The 25,004-nt window shown below is 42.6% G+C and overlaps 1 protein-coding gene across 2 annotated transcripts in view; it reads right to left on the bottom strand.

The window, feature by feature from the left end:
- Positions 1 to 25,004, bottom strand: part of DGKI (diacylglycerol kinase iota) — a 309,310-nt gene that overhangs the window by 73,848 nt on the left and 210,458 nt on the right. For both annotated transcript variants that reach the window (XM_065403383.1, XM_065403389.1), the window contains one exon: positions 13,434 to 13,534. In XM_065403383.1, coding sequence (XP_065259455.1) covers positions 13,434 to 13,534 — 101 coding nt within the window. The remainder of the gene's footprint in view (positions 1 to 13,433; positions 13,535 to 25,004) is intronic.

The raw sequence follows: 25,004 nt of genomic DNA, 5'->3' as shown, positions 1-25,004 counted from the left end.
GCCTGATCCCAGGACCCAGCAAAGGTTTTTACAGCACAAGGAGTTAGGGTATTAAAAGGGTGACAAAAATGCCTCTAGACCTCTCTTCTCTCCCCATCTCTACTCACAGCAGCAAGATCATTTGAAAGAACGTACACTGAACTGGGGGAAGTGGTTCTAACTGGAAGGCTTTCCAGTTAGCATGGACTGCTGAAAGTTTTGGGGTGAGAGAAATCTTCTTGCTTTCTAATCTTATTTAGCTGGGTAAAGTTTAGGAATTAGATTGTGGTTTTATCTTTTATTTCTTTTGTAACCAAGTCTCACTTTTATGCCTTAAACACTTATAATCACGTAAAATCTATCTTTCTCTAGTTAATAAACTTGTTTTATTCTTTTATCTAAACCAATGTGTTTTGTTTGAAGTGTTTGGGAAAGCTCTGCTCAGGTTAACAAAGGCTAGTACATAATCATTTCCTTTGATGGAATGATGGACTTTTAATGAGCTTACACTGTTCGGAGGGGTCCTGAGCAGTTCAAGACACACATTCCTGGGGTGCAAGACTGGGACCAGAAGATTTGCAGGTGTCACCCTATACATAGTTCATGAGTGGCTGGGAGAGCATTGATGTATTCAGCTGGGAGTGACTTTGCATACTGAAGGCAGCGTGAGCAGGTCAGGAGTGGCTGTTCTGACAGCAAAGCAGTGTAAAAGGCACCCCAGGCTGGACAGTTAAGGGGACACAGCAGTTCCACAGTCCAGACTGTATCCTAGGGGATGGACCCAACGTCACCCCACACTGAGGGTACATCAAGACAACAAAACAAAAAACAACCCATGGCAGTGAGCCTCAGAGCACAGGTAAACTAACTCGGGGTCATGGGGCTCATGCTGCAGAGCTAAAAATAGCAGTGTGGAGGCTGGGTTCAGGCAAGAGCCTGGGTTCTGAGACCTTTCCCCCTCCACGGGTTCAGAGACCGGGCTGCAGCCCAAGCTCAACCTCTACACTGCTCTCTTTTTTAGCTCCGCAGCGTTAACCCTGTGAGTCCAAGCCAGTTGACCTGGGCTCTAAGACTCGCTTTGGTGGATCTTTTTTTTTTTTTTTTTTTTTTTCCCTATGTAGACATACCCTTAGTGACCGCAGTGGGAGAGCCTTTGAGTGAGGAAACCTGGGCAGGGAAAAGGAAGGTTTGGTATTTATGCATATTGTAGAAGAACCAAAGCAGAACCCATTTCCTGGACAGCCTCACGCCCTTTATTCGATCATTGTGACGGGTTTGCGATGTCCCTTGCAGTAAGATAGTTTGGTTTGGAGCTGGTTCTTCCAGCCTTTTGATCCTTCACCAACAGCATTTGGTTTGGTTTTGATCTGGTGATCTTCCAGGTTTTCTACCCCTTTTCCCCTGGCCCTCGTCCATTTTGGCTGAAGGATAGCTAGTGTGCAATTATGACCTATGTACACTAGAGGAGGGCTATCACCGAGACCAGTGGCTCTCAAAGCCGTTCCGCCACTTGTTCAGGGAAAGCCCCTGGTGGGCCGGTTTGTTTACCTGCCGCGTCCGCAGGTTCGGCCGATCGCGGCTCCCACTGGCTGCAGTTTACCACTCCAGGCCAATGGGGGCTGCAGGAAGGGCGGCCATCACATCCCTCAGCCCGCGCCGCTTCCCGCAGCCCCCATTGGCCTGGAGCGGCGAACCGAGTGGTTCTCAAAGCCGGGGGCTTTCCCTGAACAAGCAGGGAACCGGCTTTGAGAACCACTGACCTAGACAATGAGTATTACTGGCTAGTCACAGGCACCATAAAGAACTGTCCCAGGGTACGGTCTTGGGTAGCCCAGTATGATTACTCAAAACTACATCAGTCCACAGATGGTCCGTTCTTTGGCTCTCAACAAAATACACATAAATGACTTAATTATTTTCAGGGCCGGAGCGTCACTCAATGCAGGTGAAAGGTGTGGGCGTGGGAGCAGTCAGAGAGATAGGGACAGCTCCCTAATTCTCCTGGCCACTTCCTGTGCTGATGAGAGTTAGAATGCCATTATAAGAATATAGGTAGATGAATAAAACAGGCAGAATATTTCAATTAGTTTACTTCCTGGACCGTTGCTGATGAAAGTTTGTTGCCTATAATGGCACTAACTTAAATCAAGTATCAACAAAAGGCTGGATTGGAGACACAGCAACGTGTCTGGTGCCACACACTACTCTTTGCTATGCAGATCACCCCAAATGCTGGCTGGAAGAATTATCAATGATTTCTAAACTCCTCATGATGTTAGTTATGGAATGTACAAATAAAGGAGAAAACTCCCACCTACCATCCCTTCATTATGTTGAATCCCTGAAGCTAGTGAAAATTTCATACAGACACAAATGGAAAAAGACTAAAAATGTTGCCTGTTACCACCAAGAAAACATAAAATTCAATTAACTTCCTCATTTGCTGTTGCTAAGGGATTCAATTTGTGATCTAAACACCACAAATTACCTGCAAAAATCGTGATCAAAACAGGCGTGATCTCCTAGCAAGTTCAATACCTTCAGGGATGTGGAGATTATGTGTTTGGCTGTAAATGTTTAATGTAGCAAATAAAAGATCCCGTATGTTCAGGATGTTATAAGGATATCATTTTCCTATGAGATTTCCACTGACATTAGAAATGTAAAGGGCCAAATCATCACAATAAATTCTCTAGACCCTTGAGTTGGAACTGTAAAATAACCAGACACACATTAAGGGGTTCAGCTTGTAAAGTGTGGTTGTAGACCAAGAATTGAGTATTTAATAGGACCTTCTTACCACACAAACACTCCCTGTCTCTGCTCAGGTCATTTCTGCTGATTTTACTGAAAAGAAGAGGGTTTGGTTTTTTTACTACTGTCAGAACTTGTGGGCCAATGCAGCTGTGGTAGAGAGAGCTGCATTCTGTCTGCGTCCACATTATTGGCAGCTTTGCTGGTTAATTTGTAACAATAAGATCCTAATTACTAGTTACAAAGTAAGACCTGGGAAAAACAGTCTGATTTTTCTTTCTCTCTCTTTTTTTGGGGGGGAGGGGCATTCCAGGTTGAGTTTTCAGGGTAGATTGTTAAAACTGGGCATATTTGATAGAACATATCTGAGTACATCTACAGAATAAATATGAAACTACACATATAAACTAGATTATGGATGGTTCTGTGCTGGTGCATAGATGGAGGTGCACAGAGGACACTACAAACCTTCCCCCATTGTCCCATTAAGCAAGTGCCTGCAATAATGTGGAAAGTAAGCATTGCCAACAGCTCTAGCCTTCTCAAAAGGATCAGGGACAAGGGATGGTCATAGCTCACCTCCACCAACCCTGCACCAGCAGGCAGAGTTGGCTGGTTACAGCGGAGAATACATGCTGTGCTTACCGGATCATTGGGCTGCCCTTCAGTATACATGCCAGGGAGCCATCAGCCAGAATTCTGGTGTTTGGGGCAAGGAGCTTGGTGGAGGAAGACTGGGACTAGGAGTTGAAGGGGAGACTGGGAGGGAAAGGGAAGGGGCACTGGGAGCCAGTAGGTGGGGAACAGACTACGATTGTGTGAGGAGAGGCCGGAACTGGCTGGGCAAGGAGTCTGGGACTGGGAACCAGTGAGGAGGGAAGACAGGGAGACAGATCTGATGAGAAGCCCAAGTGCAGGAAGAGAACTAAAACCCACTGGGACAAGGAGCCAGGGAGCAGGTGCAGAGGAAACTGAGATTGGATGAGGATACCAGGGATGAAGACTGGGACTGTGAGCCAGAGCGGATGGGGAATGTGCGTATGGGGGTGATTCAGGAGCGGATTTATCATGAAACAAACCGTGTGGTGGAACGGGGCCCCCAACAACAGGGGGTGCCCCCAAAATGCAGGACAAATATCTGACAAGCTGCCCCCGAATCCCAGCTGGCAGCGCAGCAGGGCTCAGGCAGGCAGGCTGCCTGCATGCCGTGGCCGATGGCCCCATGCCGCTTCCAGAAGTGGCCGGCATGTCTCTGAGTGCCCCTGGCAGGAGGGGGAGGTGGCTCCATGCACTGCCCCTGCCAGCGCATGGAGACCCGCTGCCCTCCTCCCGCTAAGGGGTGCGCAGAGACGTGCCAGCAGCAGCGCTGCAGGGTTAAGGCGGCTCCCTGCCCACTCTGCCTCCCTCCCTCCATGCCGCTTCGCTCCTGGAAGCAGATGGCATATTCCTGCGGCCCCTGGGGGGGAATGTATGTCTCTGCATGCTACCCCTGCTCCGATCACTGACTCTGCAGCTCCCATTGGCTGGGTCCTGGGGGGAGGGAGGGCGAAAATGAAGCTATGCACAGGACCCCACTAACTCTAAATCCGCCACTGGGGTGATTGGAGGCCAGGGGCATTAGAGGGCGAGGGAAACTGATTGAATGGATAAGTCTGGGGACAAGGAGAAGGGCATGGACGGGAAACTGGGAATGGCTGGGCAAGGAGATGGCCTGGTGGGGAGACTGGGATGTGGAGACTGAAATGGGCGACTAGAACTCGCTAGGCAAGGAAACTGGGACTAGGACGGGAGATCTGAGGAGTGGAGACTGGCCATGGCTAAGTGAGGAAAATGGGACTTGGGTGAGGAGCCGGGGTGGGGAAAAGATAGGACTTGGAGAGGGTCAGGGACAGCATGGCAGGGAAGGGCTTGGGGGAAACTGCATGCTTGATTTGGCAGGGGAACACACCTCTTTTGACATACTGAATCTAAAAGCATTGGATTACACTGCTTAGAGCATACAGAATGCTAAGCAGATTCTGTAAGAGTCACTGTGCAGTTCCCACTCCTAGTGACCTTATTCACCACTCTGCCATCGTTGTGACAAATCTAAGATGGCGATACTGTGAAGAATCAGAAAGGGATGCAGACTGCTCAGTTCACTAATTGTGTTGTGAATATTCGCTGCATATCCCCACAGCGATAAGAATTTCTGCTCCACAATAGGAAGGGGGGAAAGCATTTATGATGGTCTGAATCTGAAAGGCTTTTATTATTAAAAAAAAGAAAAGGTTAGGTGGAATAAATTCAGTTTATGACCAACTCAACTCCTCCTCACCATGCCACTTTGGATCAAACTCTCCTGCAGTTACAAGGAAAAGCAGAGAAGATATCCAGGGACATATCGAGAATGCAGCCCTCTATATCTGGAAATATCATTCCATGTCACTTATACTGGCAATTCACAGTTATTCATAATCAGAGTGCATAGTCTATGGATGGTGGGTATCGTAGGCCACGGGAGGCTAAGACCTGTGGCCCTGTCCGCACTCTGCCCTGAGGCCCCGCCCTCGCTCCTCCCTCCCCTGAAGCTGGTGGGGGCTGGCGGCCAGGTGCTGGGGCTGCCCGGTGCTTGGGCTAGCAGCCCAGAGTGGCTGGGGCAGGCTGTCTGGCATGGCATGGGCAGTGGGGGAGGGGAGGTTGGGGCTCCTCTGACCACAAGGGGGTGGCCTCTGGGCTCCAGTGGGGGGGGGCTCAGGGCTAGTCTCCCCAAAGTGGGGGCTTCACCTGATGCCCATGGAATAGTCATTGGGCCAGAGAGAAAGAGAACTCTCAGATTCGAAGGCCAGAAAAAAAAAAACATTGTGATCATTTAGTCTGACCTGCTGCATAACAGACCATAGAATTTCCTCCAAAATAATTCTAGTTTGAACACCTCTTTAAAAAAAAATCTTGTTTCAGAAACTGCCAGCAATAAAGAATCCACCACAACCCTTGTTAAATTCTTCTAATGGTTAACTACCTTCACTGTTAAAAACTTACGCCTTATTTCCAGTGAATTTGTCTAGCTTCACCTTCCAGCCATTGGATCTTGTTATACCTTTCTCTGCTAGACAGGAGAGCCCATTATCAATTCTTTGTTCCCCACATAGCTTCTTACAGTCTGTGATCAAGACACCCCTTAATCTTCTCTTTGTTAAGCTAACCAGATTCAACTCCTTCAGTCTATCACTATGTGACCGTGGCAACACGGGCAGCAGCTCAGGCTAGCCACCGGAGTACAATCTCACCCAATCTCTGGGTACCTACTTAGGGTGGCTAGCCCAAGCTGCCGGCTGTGCTGCCACAGCCACACTGTCCAGCTACACACGCTGGGAATTACACGTCCCAGCTGCTGTGTAGACATACCCCAGAAGGCATGTTTTCTAACCCTTTACTTGTGCTCATAGCTCTTCCCTGAACTGTCTCCAATTTATCAACATCCTTCTTGAATCGTGAACACCAGAACTGGACACACTATTCCAGCAGTTCTCGCACCAGTGCCAAATAAAGAGGTAAAATAACCTCTCTCCTGCTACTTGAGATTCTCCTATTTATGCATTAGCCCTTTTGGCTACATCACCACACTGGGAGCTCATGTTCAGCTAAGTATCCAACCCCCCCCCCCCACACACACACACACTCCCAAATCTTTTTCAGAGTCTCTGCTTCCCAGAATAGAGTCCTCCATCTTGTAAGTTTGGCCTGCATTCTTTGTTCCTAGATATTTACATTTACATTTAGCCATATTAAAACACATATTGTTTGCTTGTGCCCTGCTTTCCAAGCGATCCAGATTAATCTGTAGCATTGATCTGTCCTCTTCATTATTTACTAAGACGTTACAGTTAACCAATTTTTAATTCATTTAATGTGTGCCATCTTAATTTTGTATCTTTATAGTTTCTTAATCAAAATTGTATGTGGTACCAAGTCAAATGTCTTATAGAAGTCTATGTATATTACCTTCAAATTATTACCTTCATCAGCCAAACTTGTAATCTCATCCAAAAAAAATATCAAGTTAATTTGACAGGATCTATTTTCCATACACCCATGTTGATTGACATTAATTATATTACTCTCCTTAAATTCTTTATTAATCAAGTCCCATATCAACTGCTCCATTATCTTGCCCAGGATCGACGTCAGATTGACAGGCCTATAATTACCTGGATCATCCCATTTACCCTTTTTAAATACTGGCACAATATTATCTTTCTTCCAGTCTCTTGGAACTTCCCCAGCGTTCCAAGAGTTATAGAAAATCAACATTAATGGTCCAGTGAGCTCCTCAGTCAGCTCTTTTAAAACTCATGGATGCCAGTTATCTGGATATGCAGATTTAAAAATGCCTAACTTGAGAAACTGCTCTTTAATATCCTCCTGAGTTACTATTGGAATGGAAAATATTTTCATCTTATCATATTGTGTGACTATATCATCTGTTTTTCCCCAAATACAGAATAGAAATATTTAATGAATACTTCTGCCTTTTCTTCATTATTATTGATAATCCTACCATTTCCATCTCGTAATCAATGTTCCACAATTCCTCGCTTCTGATTTATATTTGTCATTATCAACATCCCCTTTCTTCCATTTGTTATCTATTATTTTCTTTGACACTGTAGCCTGGTAATTAGGGCTTTCCGTAAGGGAGACGCTAAGTTCCTGTTCCAATGATCGTTTAATTATCTATAAAAAGAGGCACAGCTTCAACAGGATGAGCGAGATGTGATTATGGCAGTCTCCTACAATGCAGGAAACCCAAATTCAAATCCCCACTCCCTGGTGGGACATTGAACCCAGGTTTTCCCACATTCTGAGTGAGTGCTGTAACCCGTGGGGTAAACATTGTACAAGTCCTTCTCTAGTTGTGCTGTGAATGGCATCTAAGTTGGGGGGTGGGGAGAGAGGGAATTGATCAAAACTAGTCATGTCAAATTTGCAAATATTTTCGGTCAACCTAAAACTGCATTTTTAAATAAATAAACTATTCATCAAAAAAAATTTTGCCCAGCTTTACTTACATCATGTGTGTTCTTGCGCACACACACACACACACACACACACACACACACACACACACACACACACACACACACACACACACACCCCACAGACACACACACACCATTCTCAAAAGAATGATGCTTTAATAGTCAGGAAGCTACCCATTTCTCCTTGCTGAAGGGTGCAAGGTATCCCCTTCATTTTCACCATCCCAGTGATAATATCCAGGGGTAGGTAGAAGAAAGAACAAGAGAGAGGGAGTGGGGAGGGAGTGGTGGGGCAGATAATTCGGTAGCAAATGTTGGTGAAATGCCTGCTAAAGCAACAAGAAAAGTAGAGCATGACAGAAAAAGAGAATCAGGTGCGAATGGTCGTGCCCTTCAGAGGACAGAGTGACACCATTTAATTGCTCAGAAGGTTTTCGAAATGAGGTGTCTACCTCCAGTAGAGCATAGATTAATCTTCACTGAACTGTTGGTATGACAAGTTGTTAGACGGGGGAAAAAATTCAATTTTAGATGAAGCAGCTGATAGAATCAAATGAGTATTTCAAGCACACAAGGAGCGTGAAATGTGTTTACTCTGAGTTAGGGTGATTCAGATTGTTATGCTGATGTCAGAGCTTCCAAAACTCTATTATGGAGACATGTCATAGGCAAAATCTTAATAGCTTTCCTGAAGTGTTCCTGCAGGGAGAATAAAGTGGGTTGTTATTAACTGGTTTCCTTTTCATGTTCTGATTTCTGTCTTGTTGTTGTTGGCGGTTTTTTATTAAGATAGTGGGAGCAGGGACGTGGGCAGTAATTGAGACATTCTGGACTTTCCATATCCATGTTGATTCTGTTACAGTACAGAAAGATGTGTGGACTGAGACCCACAAGGGTACAGAGTGAGAAATACAGGCTGCTGAAAGCCATGGTGTTACTGTGGGGGCATGACCTGATGCAGAGAAATTGGCACGCGCTTCAAAAGTGAGCCTCTCCAACTTAGAATTCATATAACAGGGTCTCTGCTTGGCAGCAAACAAACAGCTATATTTCTTTGGAATGTAGGGATTATCTATAGTTATGTTTTAAAATCAGCCTTGCAAAATTCTACCTATCCATTTGCCCAGGGTAAGTGATTTTTTTTCTTTTGACAGGCGAGTAGACTATCATATCATTTTCATTATAATTATCTTGGTAAAGAGCAGGTGAGCAGTTTTTGTTTTTTCGCTTGGGCTGGTAATTTTTAATGATAATTTATTGCAAAAGGCACAGGTGCTGGAACTCGGGGTGCTGCTGCACCCCCTGGCTTCAAGTGGTTTCCATGATATTCAGGGTTTACAGTTTGGTTCAATGGCTCTCAGCACCCCCACTATACACATTGTTCCAGCGCCCCAGGCAAAAGGAGGAATCTCACTGATGAAGACGGAGAGTGGAGGTATTTGGTCTACCTGTTCAGACCCACTGAGCTGCTACCAAAAATCATTTAATATATATTCAATAACCCACTTCAGAAATGCAGTAATAATATTACCTGCATTTTTCAGTTAGTTGAAGGTGCCTGGTGTCTTCAATCTCATTCCTTGCCATACCCATAACCATGTTTTGCTGTTTAGACATCTCGATAGGAGATCTATGCTGTCTAGGTCACAAGGTAACTGGGAAGGGAGGTTATGTCATTATGCTCACTGGACTGCATGGATAATTTTTTTTCCTAGGTGTCAAATTCAAGATGATGACTATAATTTATGAAATAGTTTGGTTTCTAGCATCTGAGAGAACTCTTCTCTTCCGTTGCACCATCCTGAAAGTTGATTCAAACTCCAGTAAACTGAAGTAAGCACAATTTTAGTAGGAAGTATTTAGCTCTTGGCCCAACAAAGTACAAGTCTGTTGACTTTTAGGGTAAATTTCAAAGATTATATATTCACTCAGGACTTTTCTAAGTATTGTAAGGGGAGTGGGGAGGATGCATGTCTTTTGTCGTCTATTTTAAGTTGATTGGAGGGGGCAGCTGGAGGGGGACTGGGCTTTTTTGTTTGTATTCCAACATTTTTACTACTACAAAAAGCATTCAGAGGAAGGAAGGAAGGAAGGAAGGAAGGAAGGAAGGAAGGAAGGCAGCGAGTAGTTGGGTCTTGGACCAGGAAAAGGCTGGTGAGAAAGAAATGCTGTACTAAAAAGAAAGTGAGGAACCAGTCTGGGGTCAGAGGTGGAATTAGCAGGAAGTCAAACAGCAGGAAGAAGAGATGAAGGAGCAGGCTAATATTTAAAATGGTCTCCACTACCTGGCAGTAGCCATTTTAAGTATTTGACACCCAAATTTTTATTTTTATGATGAATCTGAACAAAAATCCAGCAAATGGCCAGATTCCCATACAAACAAAATCCAGATCAGAGATCTGCCACATCTCTCATAATACTCTTTCATTATTTACTATACATTTAGTATAACATCATCATTGTGTTTTTCACCAGTAACAAATAACATAATATGTATTTACTGTTGGAATAACAGTATCCCATCTTCTAAATTGTTTGTTTGTTAGAACAGGTTTGTTTTAGGCCTGTTAAGGGATTTTAAAAAATTATTGACAATGGGTATGTTTTCCTTTCCTCAAATGCTGAGACTATGCAACAGGAAAAGAGATCTAAAAGAGGCATCAATTCACCCAAAATAACATTTTCACAGTATAAATGAATATTTATAATCTGTTCCCTTTTGTCTAGGGTCCATCGGACTCACATCTCAAGTTTATTAATAGAAACTCCACTCTACCATCATCCACTCCACTCCACCATCATCTTGTTATAATTCTCATCAGCCCTCTGATGGAGTCAGTAATTGCTTTAATTATGGCTGAAATCTACCAGCAGGAGCTTACAAGAGGCTGTCAGAACCTGTATTAAAATTCAGACCATCTCAATTCTATTGCTGGAAGAAGTGATGGTGAGCCAGGGAACTAGGGAGGAGTGGGAGAGAGACTGAAACAGTATTGCTATCTTTCTACAGTAAGATAAGCAAACCAATTAAAAGGCTTGCCATCCTGTAATTACCAGGGAGTCCTGTATTATAGAGGAAGCTACAGCTTTGTTACACAACAAACAGACTGCTTGTAATTTAACATGAATAATGAGCCAGATGCATGAGCAAGACTCTATTAAACTGTTATCGCAAGCAGCCGTGTCCCGCATTGATTAATGATTCCATGTGTCATCAAGGAAAGGGACTTCATTTTAAAGCATGTGGATCATCGCCATCAGTGATGCCAATGCAACCGGCTGCCTGTTTTCAACTTTACACCCTGAATGTGGTAATTAGTAAGAGATGTTAAGAGGAACAAGAAGGGCTTCTTCAGGTATGTTAGCAACAAAAAGAAAGTCAAGGAAAGTGTGGGCCCTTTACTGAATGAGGGAGGCAACCTAGTGACAGAGGATGTGGAAAAAGCTAATGTACTCAATGCTTTTTTTGCCTCTGTCTTCACGAACAAGGTCAGCTCCCAGACTACTGCACTGGGCAGCACAGCATGGGGAGGAGGTGACTACCCTCTGTGGAGAAAGAAGTGGTTCAGGACTATTTAGAAAAACTGGACAAGCACAAGTCCATGGGGCCGGATGCGCTGCATCCGAGGGTGCTAAAGGAGTTGGTGGATGTGATTGCAGAGCCATTGGCCATTATCTTTGAAAACTCATGGTGATCGGGGGAGGTCCCGGATGACTGGAAAAAGGCTAATGTAGTGCCCATCTTTAAAAAAAGGGAAGAAGGAGGATCCAGGGAACTATAGGCCAGTGAGCCTCACCTCAGTCCCTGGAAAAATCATGGAGCAGGTCCTCAAGGAATCAATTCTGATGCACTTAGAGGAGAGGAAAGTGATCAGGAACAGTCAGCATGGATTCACCAATGTCAAGTCATGCCTGACTAACCTAATTGCCTTCTATGATGAGATAATTGGCTCTGTGGATGAGGGGAAAGCAGTGGACGTGTTATTCCTTGACTTTAGCAAAGCTTTTGATACAGTCTCCCACAGTATTCTTGACGTCAAGTTAAAGAAGAATGGGCTGGATGAATGGACTATAAGGTGGATAGAAAGCTGGCTAGATTGTCGGGCGCAACGGGTAGTGATCAATGGCTCCATGTCTAGTTGGCAACCAGATTCAAGCGGAGTGCCCCAAGGGTCGGTCCTGGGGCCGGTTTTGTTCAATATCTTCATTAATGATCTGGAGGATGGCGTGGGCTGCACCCTCAGCAAGTTTGCAGATGACACTAAACTGGGAGGAGGAGTAGATACGCTGAAGGGTAGGGATAGGATACAGAGGGATCTAGACAAATTAGAGGATTGGGCCAGAAGAAATCTGATGAGGTTTAACAAGGACAAGTGCAGAGTCCTGCACTTAGGATAGAAGAATCCCATGCACTGCTACAGACTAGGGACCGAATGGCTAGGCAGCAGTTCTGCAGAAACGGACCTAGGGGTTACATGGAGGAGAAGCTGGATATGAGTCAACAGTGTGCCCTTGTTGCCAAGAAGGCTAACATCATTTTGGGCTGTACAAGTAGGAGCATTGCCAGCAGATTGAAGGATGTGATCATTCCCCTCTATTCGGCATTGGTGAGGCCTCATCTGGAGTACTGTGTCCAGTTTTGGGCCCCACACTACAAGAAGGATGTGGAAAAATTGGAAAGAGTCCAGCGGAGGGCAACAAAAATGATTAGGGGGCTGGAGCACATGACTTATGAGGAGAGGCTGGGGGAACTGGGATTGTTTAGTCTGCAGAAGAGAAGAATGAGGGAGGATTTGATAGCTGCTTTCAACTACCTGAAAGGGGGTTCCAAAGAGGATGGATCTAGACTGTTCTCAGTGGTACCAGATGACAGAACAAGGAGTAATGGTCTCAAGTTGCAGTGGGGGAGGTTTAGGTTGGATATTAGGAAAAACGTTTTCACTAGGAGGGTGGTGAAGCTCTGGAATGGGTTACCTAGGGAGGTGGTGGAATCTCCTTCCTTAGAGGTTTTTAAGGTCAGGCTTGACGAAGCCCTGGCTGGAATGATTTAGTTGGGGATTGGTCCTGCTTTGAGCAGGGGGTTGGACTAGATGACCTCCTGAGGTCCCTTCCAACCCTGATATTCTATGATTAAATCACTACAAGAGAACACAAAACACTGATTATTTTTTTCTGTATGGAGTGCTGAGGGCTGTTAAAGAATAAGGGATTCAGGTTACATGATTCACCTGCAAAGGCAAATGTATCTGCTTTGTGACCATCCTAGATGCCAATGCAACTCCTAGATATGATATGAGTAATCCAATAATTGAACACCTGCCTGGAAATTTTAAGTCAATTACAGAATCTTTAAAAATGAGTAAAATCCAATATGGCCACCAGGGAGACACTGATTTAAAAAAAAAAAAGACAGCTGTTTTCAATTACTATGCACAGTACAAGCATACTATCCTGACTTATGACTACTGTCTAAGTCCATACATGGATGATAAACAAGGATCAGTTATTCTAAGATTAATGTAAATAACATACAAAGTTCATGCCTAATTATGGACACACTTGTATATTCCATGTAGAAGCTACGCATGAATACTTGATCCTTGCACTTTTTCTAGTATCAGGTCTCTTACAGACATTATCTGGCAAAAGAAAGCAATAGCTCAGCCACTACTGACTTACAGGCTTCTCGCAGTTTTTCCTTGTCATAATGCAGCCCCTCATAATCTTGTAAACTAATCCTGTTCACTCGGATCCGCAGGCGGTCTGGGATGGAGTGGGGACTGCAATGGGAAAAAAAAGATCAGTTAGAAAAGACTAAAATCTCAGAGTGAAAAGGGGTTAGAGTATGGGGAGATTTTAGATGAATGACAAGAGGGAGAAAGCAAAAACCTCACCAAAGCCAACACCCCATGGGCACATAGTTTTCCATCAACGGAGTTGAGTTTTTAACAGCTTATGATGACTGCCCACTACAGACTGAAGTAACCGGTGTGTCTTTAAGAACCAAATGGGTCAAGAAGATTCCTTACTTGCTATGCAATCTGGAATCACTTTTTTTTTCTGATCTCGGTAGTTTTCAGTTTGATGCCCCCACTAAATTTCCAGGAGACAATTTGTGATTGTGTACCTGGCTGCAATCCCACTGAGGTCAATGTGACTGCAAAGGTGTAACCGAGGGCAGAATGCTATCCTCCAAATCCTTGTGATGGCTCAGAGTATATAGGCCCAATTCTCAGGACTAGGGCAGCTCAAAGAAGTAGGTTCACAAATATGGCTAAGAGCCAGATTTTCAAAGGTACTTAGGTGCCTATAGATGCAGGTAGGTGCCTAGTGGGATTTTCAAACATGATTATGCAGGTTAGGTGCCTAATTTCTATTTGATTTCAATGGGATTTAGGTGTCTAACCTGCTTAGGCATATTTGAAAATCCCACTAGGCACAAATCTGCATATTTAGGCACGTAAATACCTCTGGAAAATCTGGCCCGAAGATCCTTATTGTGGATCCATGCTTACCTCCATCTGACCCTGACCTGGTGTTTTATTCTACCATTCAAAGGGGCTACTAATTGAGATCTAAAGTAACCTGGCCACATTTGCATTTTCCAGCTGTAAAATTGGGCTATTTGTCCTTCCATCAGAAAGAGTTCAGCAGGACAAAAGGAGCAGTTCTTAGGGCTACCTGGAACAGAAGGTTAGAGCACAACTGTCTCTCTCCAGGAAATCTGGCTGGTGATCTTAACCCAGTGCCCAGTGGACACCTGCCCTACAATATGGTCAGGAAAGACCTAAGATTAGAATAGCAGGGGGTGTCGTAAATCAGATGTAAGATGCTACAACAGAAGTGTTTTGGAGGTTAGCAGGTTTGGAATAGTAGGATTGACATAATCCTAATTGACATAATCGACAAAAATCTGTCAAGGAAGCCCTCCTTGCAGTACATGTATGCCATACACAGCCATGAAATAAATATGTGTATTGCAATCATGCTTTACACACAATAATACATTAAATTTCACAGCACCCCATGTGATAAGTGTGATATCCATTTTATTGGTGGGGAAACTGAGTCACACAGAATGTAAATGACTTCCCTGAGGTCACATAATGGCTGACAAAGTTATGAATCAATTCCCTGTCCTGTGCGTTACCAAAGGACCATCCATCCTACTTATATTTCACTCAATAATATGCCAGTAATATCAGTCTACCAATGTCGCTAGCACCTAATACACTCACGGTCTTCCAAAAATTAAGATACTATACATAGATATATTTGTATGAAGAGACATGTTTCTATCCACTTTATTAAGTTTTCTATTTGGTCCTTCTCCTTTCCACTGCATCTGATCTACAGGCATTTTGCCTGTTGGAAAACCAAACTCAACACTAGCTGTGTTTCAGAAAGGGAAACTTTTTACAAGTATGCCAGTATTCCTTTGTCTGAAAATACAGCTGACTTAACAAGACATGTTGTCTCTGACCTGTCTTGGTAAATCCACCGAGATGGCAATTAGCAAGTATTTCAGAGTGAGCTTATTGTATACTTTTGGTCTGTTGGTATAAATAGTTGTGTCACCTCTGGGTAGATGAAAAGAAAGAAATTGAATATGAAGTCCCAGTTAAAGAAGCACCTTAGGCACAGTTGTCTTTGCCTGAAAAGTGACAAAGAATAATGAATTCAGGGTTCTTCTGTAACTGGGGAATAAGACAACACACTGGAAAGAGCTTTATCAAAGAACCTCCTGTTTCATACAGGAGTTTCTGTAGCAATGATACAAATGACCTGTACATAAAGTACAACTTATAAGGAATCATAAATGTTAGCAGCAGCAGCAGGAGTGATGCTTTTTGCAATATACAAGCTACCAACATTTCTCCTGTGCTGATTGACAGGAGCTGTGGTGTCCAGGTGCCCAAAGATGTCAGGAAGCTGTCCATGTGCAAGCTAAGCTTGTCACCCTTTATTTGACAGACAGCTGGGCTACTAACTTCCAGCACAGCTTCAGGGGACATCCTTCTAACTTAACTGGCATTACGATATTCCATATAACCAGCTCTCTCCATCTGCAGTTTTTACAATTAGGCAGACCAACACGGAGACAGATCTATAGACAAGGGTGGGGAGCGGTGAGCACATAGATCAAACAATATCTATATAATTATATTTAGTCTCTTTTCGTCAAAGAAATTAATGTCAGACAGCCGGCTGGCTGAGAAATGAATAGGACAGTCTGTGGAATTATGTTTCCTTGCAAGTCATATAAAATACAGGTTCCTAAAATGAAAAATTGCCAGGGATTTTATTTTTAGCAAGAAAAAAAGATAAGAAAATGTTTAAGTCTGGGAATATAAGAATTTAATTGCATGGTCTTTGTCTGCGGGAAGGAAAACATATTTCAGTGAATTTATTTGAGTTTGTGAAAAGTGACAGATTGACAGCCCTGGAAACTGAAGTCTTTTGTCCACAGGTACAACATGTGAAGGGGAAAGTGCTGGCTTCCCCATTATGTCCTGTGCTTTAACAATCACCTGAGGCCCAGCTCTGTGATTATAAAGCTAATTCACTCTCCCAGCACATGGGTGCTCAGCCTGGGGACTGTGAACAGGCTCGGGAGTGGGGGGGTCGTAATCTCCTTCACTTTCTTTATGGTTAGACTGCAGGGAGGGGCATGGGGTTTAAAAAAAGCTTGTATCTGTTGCAACACAGGGTTACACTATCAAAAAGGTGGAGAGCCACTGCCCTATCTCATTCATTCTTCTTTACGAAACTGCCCATAAGGGTTCCAGTTATGAAGGTGGTTTGTGAGATATGGACACCTGTTCACCAGGCACTCAACTGAAATGACTGACTCATCCCATCTCACAGAGCTGTTTGGTAGCAAAATCCAAAACCAAACTGGTGACCTTCAGTCTACAAAGGTATTTATACGGCCCCCATGACCATCATTTCTGAGCTCCACACAAACATTAATTTAGCCTCAAAACACCCCTGAGAGGTAACTAAGTATCATTATTCTCATTCTACAGAGGGGGAACTGAGGCACAGAGAGATTAAGTGACTTTCCCAGAGTCACACAGAAAATCTCTGGTAGAATGAGGAACTGAACTCCACTCTCCAGAGTCCCAGTCCAATATCTTCTTATCAACAAGACCATCTACCAGTCCCCTATATTATTTAGCAGGGCTGGTTGAATTTTTTTTTGTTGAAACTGGTTTTCAGCGGAAAACTGGAGTTTTGAATAAATACAATTTTTCACAAGAACTGTCTACCTTCTGTGGAAATTTTTCATTTTTTTCACTGAAAGCTGAATGACTGAAAAACAAAATACTTTTGTTTTTGAATTTCCACTAAAAATCAAAAATTTCCATGGAAAATTTAAAAGAAAATTATTTGTCTTTGTTCTCATCTAAATATTCCAGAGGTGGGGGAGGGAAATCAGCCAGCTCTACTCTTCAGTTCCTCAGGACAGACAGAGACAACTCTGTGGAACTATCCCCCAGACACAGGGCTTTGCTCATGATAATCCATTTTGGGGGTAAGAATATTGAGATGGTGAAGCCACTTATGGTAAAAGTATCTTTGACAGTCCTCAGCCCAGCCAGCCTGGTGCAGTCCAGAAACTGCATTGGTCGTGTTGGTTAATGATTTCCTTGGGGTAATGGATGAAAATCTTGAGTCCTTGGCGATTCTTTCGATGCATTAGCTGCCTTTGACCCTTTGACCATAAGATTTCGGAAACATGCCCGTCAATTCTAGGAAGGGTAGACAAGACAACTCAAGTGGCTCCTCTCTGTACTTTTTCAGAGATCCTACAGGGAACAGTTGGGTGGTGGCTCATTTACCCAGAAGGCATTTTCTTATGGGGTACCACCATTACAACTAACAACCTTTCTTTGCATGAAGTCCAGGGAAGGAAAAGGCACAGAGACAAAACTACCCTCTCACACCTACACTTGGTCCAACCATGTCAAGGTTGGTGCACATTAGTAGTGTAGCTTTGGGACAGGCCGCACTGGTCCTGCTTGGACCATACTTGTTCTGTAAATTAGAAAGGGAAAGAGGGGAAGCAGGGACCCCAAAGTGCAAGAAGTCCATTCTATGTTTCCACATTCAGAACCAAAACTGGAAGAGTGAGGTGAGATTTATAGTCAGTGGCAAGTCTAAAATAATATTTGGAGCTCAGGAAAGGTATGAAAAAAACAAACCATACGACACGGTCTTCAGTAAGAAACACCTTTTCACAAGAAAATGCTTAAGAGGGTGCTTTCCAAATACTCTAAAAAGCATTGCTGTAATTGTATGGTGCATCTTTGAATTTGTTTCTATTAAATAAAACAAGCACATAACCTTGAAATATACTATTTGACTTCAGTAGACATAATTCCTTTCCAGTTCAGTCACTAGAGAGCAGTTAGCTGGTAAAAATCAACGCAGCTGCTTTTTTTCCCCCAAAAAAGAAGTGCAGCACTAAGATGCATATTTCAAAAATAAGTTACAGCTGCTAAAATATGCAGTGTGCAAGAAAGAGGACATGCCATTTTAAGCATTTTCAAGATGAATGATAATACTAAGCCACAAGATGTTACCTTCTTGGAAAAAAGAGCTCTCTGGTAGCACTAGGCTAATATTGGAAGTTGCAGTGCTAAAAGGTACTTTGTAAGGAGCAAGATGCTTTTAATAAAATCTAGTCATATGTAGTACATCCAGAGTTCGACAAGTTATTCACAGTGAACTATATCTTCAATGAATTTACCCCTGAATTACCTGAAAACACACTTCAGTTTCTAACAACTTGTTCATTTAAAATATATGTGATGAATTGCTTTCTATTCATGACAGCAACTGCTTTCAGTATTCACTATTTGTAATTCACGCACATGCAGTGAGTTTGGTCACCTGTTTCGGGTGGTATTGTTCCTGGCACCTAACTGGATGATTCCCAGACCAAAAGAGCTTTTAAGATAAAAGAGCAAACAGTTCCAGTACAAATATTTGTGCAATTTGCATAAGTAATCATGTGAGAAACCATGTTAGTACACGTAAGCACAAATACTCTACCTTCAGACAAACATGCCTGGGAACAACAGAGTTGAACTCGCAACATGTTTGTGAAAAAGCTAGTAAAAGAGGTTGTGAATACCACTGAATACTAACCATAGTATTTATTCAAATAATGTTTGCAAACACTGCAAAAAACAAAACAAAAAAAGTGTTATTCCAGGTGTAAAATGAGGAAGAAAAAGTTTTCAAGCCCTAGACAAACCCAAATCACAATCTTATTTCAGATAAGGAGAACGCTGGTCATTCAATAAAGATGACTTGGATCACCATTCTACTAGAAATAGTTGAAAAAAACTGAAAAAAATCCTTTCATCTTATTGCTGTTGAGTGCAGTTGATTGGATAATGGAATTTCCCATCCTGCAGGAATTTCAGACATTTCAAACTTTGTTTTCATCATGAATTGGGTTAAAATGTCAAAATTTGGGGGGGAACAGAAATTCCAATTGAGAAATGTCTAAATGTCTTTATGAAAAAAACATTTCATTTAAATCATTTCAAAACGTTATAATATAAAATGTTAAAATATAGAACATTAAAATAAATATTTTATAATATAAAAGTCTAAATGAAACTACATGGGAAAGTAGAAGCAAAATAAGAAAGTCAAACAGGACACTCCATTTCGATTTCAAATCATTTGAAAGTATTTCTGTCAAAATTTTTGTTGAAATCAACACATTGCTGAGAATCATTTTGATTTCCATGAAATAGCATTTTCCAACAGAAAATAGTTTTGTCAAAATAATTTTGACAAGCTCTACTCATGACAAATATTGTAACTAGAAGAAAAATGGCAAAATGGGCATAGACAAGACAAACATAGTTCTGGAGCCGTTAAGTAAGCGGTGCCTTGATGGGTAGATGAGGGAGTTTAGATTGTTATTGGTATTAATTAGTGGGTATTTATCACTGAAGATTGTATGGGTAGATTATTATATCATATGGAATTATATTTGATGGACATATTTGACAGTGTGTGCTGGAGGCACCCAGAGCAAGGGTTGGGCATTTTCTTCCTTCAATCAAAGCAATCCTTATGGAAAAGATCTGTAGAATGTAATTGGGATGAAACACGAAAGCCTCTACAGAAATATAATCAAGATCTTTAGAAATTACTCTAAAAACTTCAACTAAGAATCTCATTTCGGTAGCAGGGGTATAATTTTCCATTAAACCTGTATTGAAACTTGTTGAAATGTTATCATTTTCTATTACATAAACTCTGTAGGACTTTCCCATAAAAGGAAATACATAATAAGAAACACAGATGTGGACTGACAGCAACCGGACTGAAATCTTCATTTATGAAAGTAAAAATATTGGGTCTCCCACACTCTCTTTTGGAATTAATTAGAAATTCCTAATTTTCATTTAAAAAAACAACAAAACAATTCCTGCTATGGAATCCACCTACTCCCACATCAGGCACCAGCACCGTCCACTCCAGGAACCAAGGAGTTAATATCTGCTAGGTGTACAGCAGGAATCAGGTCTTTATCATGCTAGAGAAATACTCAGTTTATTAGATGCAGTTATTTTAATTCCCACCACCTCCCTAAGGGAAATTGCTTACTGGAGAAGTGACACACTTTTATCTAACGATAACCAGTCCTTTAACCTAAACTACAGCATTCCTGGAATTCTGTACCTGTGAACTAACAAGCCTGCTAAAGAGCCTAGATTTATAAACTTGAGGGATTGCGTACAGACAGACAGACAGCAGTAAAATAGCCATGCTCCAAGCAGGGCAATTGGCATCATCCCACCAATGTCTGGATGATTAACTGCTGGCAGTACTGGGGTCACAGCTTCATCAAAATATGAGTGTGTCTTACAGTGAGACACACCAGGTTCTGATGGTGGTCCCCAGAATATGTATGCATGTATGTTTTGTATACGTGTGTTCAGACACGGACCTGGGGAAGAAAGTAATACATCAGTAATGCTTTCTGTCCCTTGTCTGTGTCTGAACTCATGTAGACAACACACATACATATTCTGGCAGTCACCATCAAAACCCGGTGTATTTCCATCCAGCAGTAAAGCACACTCATCTTTTGATGAAGCTCTGACCCCAGTACTTCCCTGTTAATCATCCAGACGTTGGTGGGATGATTCCAAATGCCCTCCTTGGAGCACGGCTGTTTTACCTCAGCTCTGTGTTTCAGCCTCCAGTCACCCAGGAAAAAAAGAATAGATGAGGTCAGGCTGGCTCCTGATCTTGGAGCTCCAGTGTGGTAATCAAAACACACTTGTGCTAGGACACCAGGTTGATTCAACTGGGGGAAAACAACTTGTGATATACACACCCTAATTCCCATTCCAATTATTTATAAATCTGATGAACCGTTTCTCATTGTTCATGTCTGCATAAAGATAGAGGAAGGGGTCAAAAAACAACCCCTGAAGAATCCAAGTGAGGTATTTTTCACAGATCTTTCCAAATACAGCCCACCTCAAACTATGCAAATGCTGTTAATAACACTGTTAATGGGATTCACCAAAAAGCATCCTCAGCTCTTCCCTCCCTTCCCTCTCCACCCCCCCCCCCAAACACCCCTAAACTTTAGAAAACACAAAACTCCTCTGGGGCATGTTTGCAGTGACAGATTAATGAATTACCTATCTCCTGAAGAAGAAATAAACATGCACAACTAATTAAATGTCCTTGTGTTTAGAACAATCAGGAGCAGGATAACAGCAATCAAAGGAGAAAAATAAATTAACCTCACTGCTAAGATCTCATTGGCAGAGCTTGGAAATGATGTATTAAAAATTAGGTTGCTTCTGACAGCTCTTATCTATTTAAAACATAGAAACTGCCGTAATGGGAAAGAACCATCTAGATGGTGTCCTGTCTCTGACAATAGGCAATGCCAGCTGCTTCAGATGAAGTTTAAAAAAAAACAAAACACAAAATCCTTACTAAGCTATTTGCCTAAACAATATCCTGCAGAAGTGAGTTCCACCGAACAAACAAATATATATTAGCCGGGATCCAGCCAAGCTTGCTTCATTCAGGATTGGGGGCTTTATGCCACCTAACAGTTCTCCCATTCTGGAGCTGGCCCAATGCCCTAGCACAATATAAATTAACCTCAGGGCTGCTGTAAGTTGCACCAGGCTGACTGTGGTCCCAAGGGGTTATTCTGGAAGCTAGGGATCAACAGAGCGGAAGAGTTATCTGGTCAGTCCCCAGCCATGCCTTCTAAACTCTGTCCCAGCAGTAGATTGACAGCCCTTTGCACTGCAACAGTGTCACAAAGAAGCCGCAACATGGCTGAAAATCTCCCGCTTTGTCTTTTAAATCCATTTGAGTGTTATAAAGATTCAAGCCTGATCATGACCATCTCACTGCTAACCCAGGAATCTATTACAAAAAAATAATACTAGAGACCACCATTCTCTTTAAAAAATAATAATAATAAAAAGTTAGCAATGATCAACATTCATTCAACTGTACTTAATTGATTTCAATAAGGATACTGGGCAAAGTCCTCTGTAGACTAAATTAACTTCTTCCAATCCTACTGCTAGTTCATGACGCTGCTATGTACTGGACATTATTCTTATCAAAAAGGATCATTTCAAATAGCCAATTCATAGTGTCAGCTGTTAAAGGCCAATCTTGCTAGGGAGTCTGACCCATTCAAGTCAGGAGTTAGTTGGACTAAATGGTCTATTATCTATCAAACGTGTCATTTGCACAATATATTAATTTCTTTCCTTAGGCCCCAATTCAGCAAAGCAAATAAGAATGTACTTAACTGTAAGCCCATATGTAATCCCATACCTATTCAGCAAAGCGCTTTTGTTCTTGCTTACGTCCCATCAACGTCAGTCGGACTAAAGCTTCTTCCTTACAATATCTACAGTGCACCCGTGCAACCCAACTTACAAGAGTAGCATTACCCAGGTGCAAACCTCACTGCATGCCTGACGTCAGAGGTTCTCAAACTGAGGTCTCCATGGACCACCAATAGTCCGTGAGCTCCATTCAGGTGCGTGCCTGGGCAGCCGCACATGAGAGAATGAAGGGCCACCCACCTAATTAGTGGAGCCGCACAGGCATGGCTCCACTAATTAGGTGCCTGGACCCTGGAGAAGACACAGATGTAAGGTGAGGTGATGGCCTTGGGGGGAATAGGGGGTAGGTGGGAGAGGGCAGTGGGGTGAGAAGAGGGGATGGGGGGAATTTGGGACATGCAGGGCTGTGGCGGTCAGAGAAAGAGGCAACTTTCCCCAGTTCCAGGGCTGCAGCTGCTGGGGAGAGACAGCCCTCCTTCCCAGCCCCAGCTCGGGGGCTGCTGCGGCGGGGGAAGAGAGGGCACATCCATCACATTAGAAAGGTAAGACTACTGATATTAAAATATGTGCATTTATTTGTAGAACAAAAAGGTTAATTATTATTAAGGGTTTTTTATAAAGCATTTTTATCCAAAGCGCTTTACAATAGTTAGCTAACGGTACAAACATTTGGAAAGATCATTAAGTGGTCCGCCAAGACCCTCAGCAATTTTCAAGTGGTCCGGGAAAAAAAAAGTTTGAGAACCACTGACTTAAGTGACATCGGATGGTCCGGGAAGGATCAGAAAACTCACTTTTAACACTAGCCCACTGTGAAGCATGGAGATTCTTTTCCCCAAGAATCAGGCAGGGACAGACAATACTGAAGGGGTTTATTTCACGGTACCAGGAAGACTGATAAACAGCTTCAGAAGTGTGGGGTTACAGTATACCTTTCTCTTATCACTTCATTTGCATTTATCTTGTTCTTACAGAAACAAACATTGTTTCAAAGGCCTGGTCTACACTATGACTTTAATTCGGATTTAGCTGCTTTAATTCGAATTAACGCTTGACCCGTCCACACAACGAAGCCATTTAATTCGAATTAAAGAGCCCTTTAATTCGATTTCTGTACTCCTCCTCGACGAGAGGAGTAGCGTCAAAATCGGTATTGTTAATCCGAATTAAGGTTAGTGTGGCCGCAATTCGATGTTATTGGCAATTAGATGTTATTGGCTACCCACAATGCAACGCTCTGGAAATCGATGCTACTAGGGTAGCTTGGACGCACACCACCGAATTAATGGTGCCTAGTGTGGCCGAATACATTCGAATTTATAAAATCGGTTTCCTAAATTCGAATTATATAAATTCGGATTAATCCTGTAGTGTAGACATACCCAAAGACAGAGAACGCACTTAACATGACAGTGACAGGAACAGAACATACGCATCAAAGCTATTTTGATTACATCGATTATCTATAACTGCCCTTTAGGCAAAGGGGTGGGGTTGGGGGTGAGTGTTTACAAATATCCGGAGGGCTGTGAAGGGAGGGTTTGTTCTGTTCTAAGAGCCAAGTTACTGGGAGGACATTTGACCATGTAAGTTTATCAAGTATTTACAGCTACCAATGTCCTTGGGCCTCTGGTGTTTCTGTTTCTGACTCAGCTGCTAACTAAATTTTTAACTCTTGCCTAACACCAGCTAACGATCAACTGATTGAAAACAGAAAAAAGGACAAAGAAAAATGAGCATCTCAAATGCTTATAATTCATTCGGAGGCGGGGGGGGAGAACCTCTTTGATCCTTAATTCCACTGTTAGACATTGACCCATTTTCTCTAACTCACCCCCACTGTCTTGTTTTACTTTGGTCCTCATTATGCTTTTTCTTTTATGGTTAGGGTTTTTATTTGGCCATTTGAAAGAGTCTGTAGTGCAGGTGCACACCATACAAACAGATTTCTTTAGACATTCAAATTTCTAAAATTTGATTCCTTTCAGTACTTTTGTTGCCCACACAGACAAAAGATGTGAACATTGCTGCAAATATCACACACTCCCCACTAGCCAAGAATACTCGTTATATTAGATACTAACAACTAGACAATAACATTTTTCTGTATGCAGATCTTAGTAGTAAATAATCACAGCATATCCACAGTGCTCCTTTTATGCATGAAAAGTTTGTGGAAGTTGGATCCTTTAGTAATGCTTACATCTCTAAACGCAGGCCCAAGTAAGTCATTTACTTCTTGTTTTTCAAGTAGCCAATGCTAATTTTTCAGATAAATCCAAATAGTTATACTGCTTTGCCTCAACTGCACAGCTCAAATATGATATTCATATGCATCATCCCAACTGAGCATATACTCAAAGATCTAAACATCCAT

Source organism: Emys orbicularis, chromosome 1 (genome assembly GCF_028017835.1).
Source record: "Emys orbicularis isolate rEmyOrb1 chromosome 1, rEmyOrb1.hap1, whole genome shotgun sequence".
Taxonomy (NCBI): Eukaryota; Metazoa; Chordata; order Testudines; family Emydidae; genus Emys; species Emys orbicularis.
Note: the sequence above shows the minus strand (reverse complement) of the source record. Positions and strands in the feature narration are given on the sequence as shown.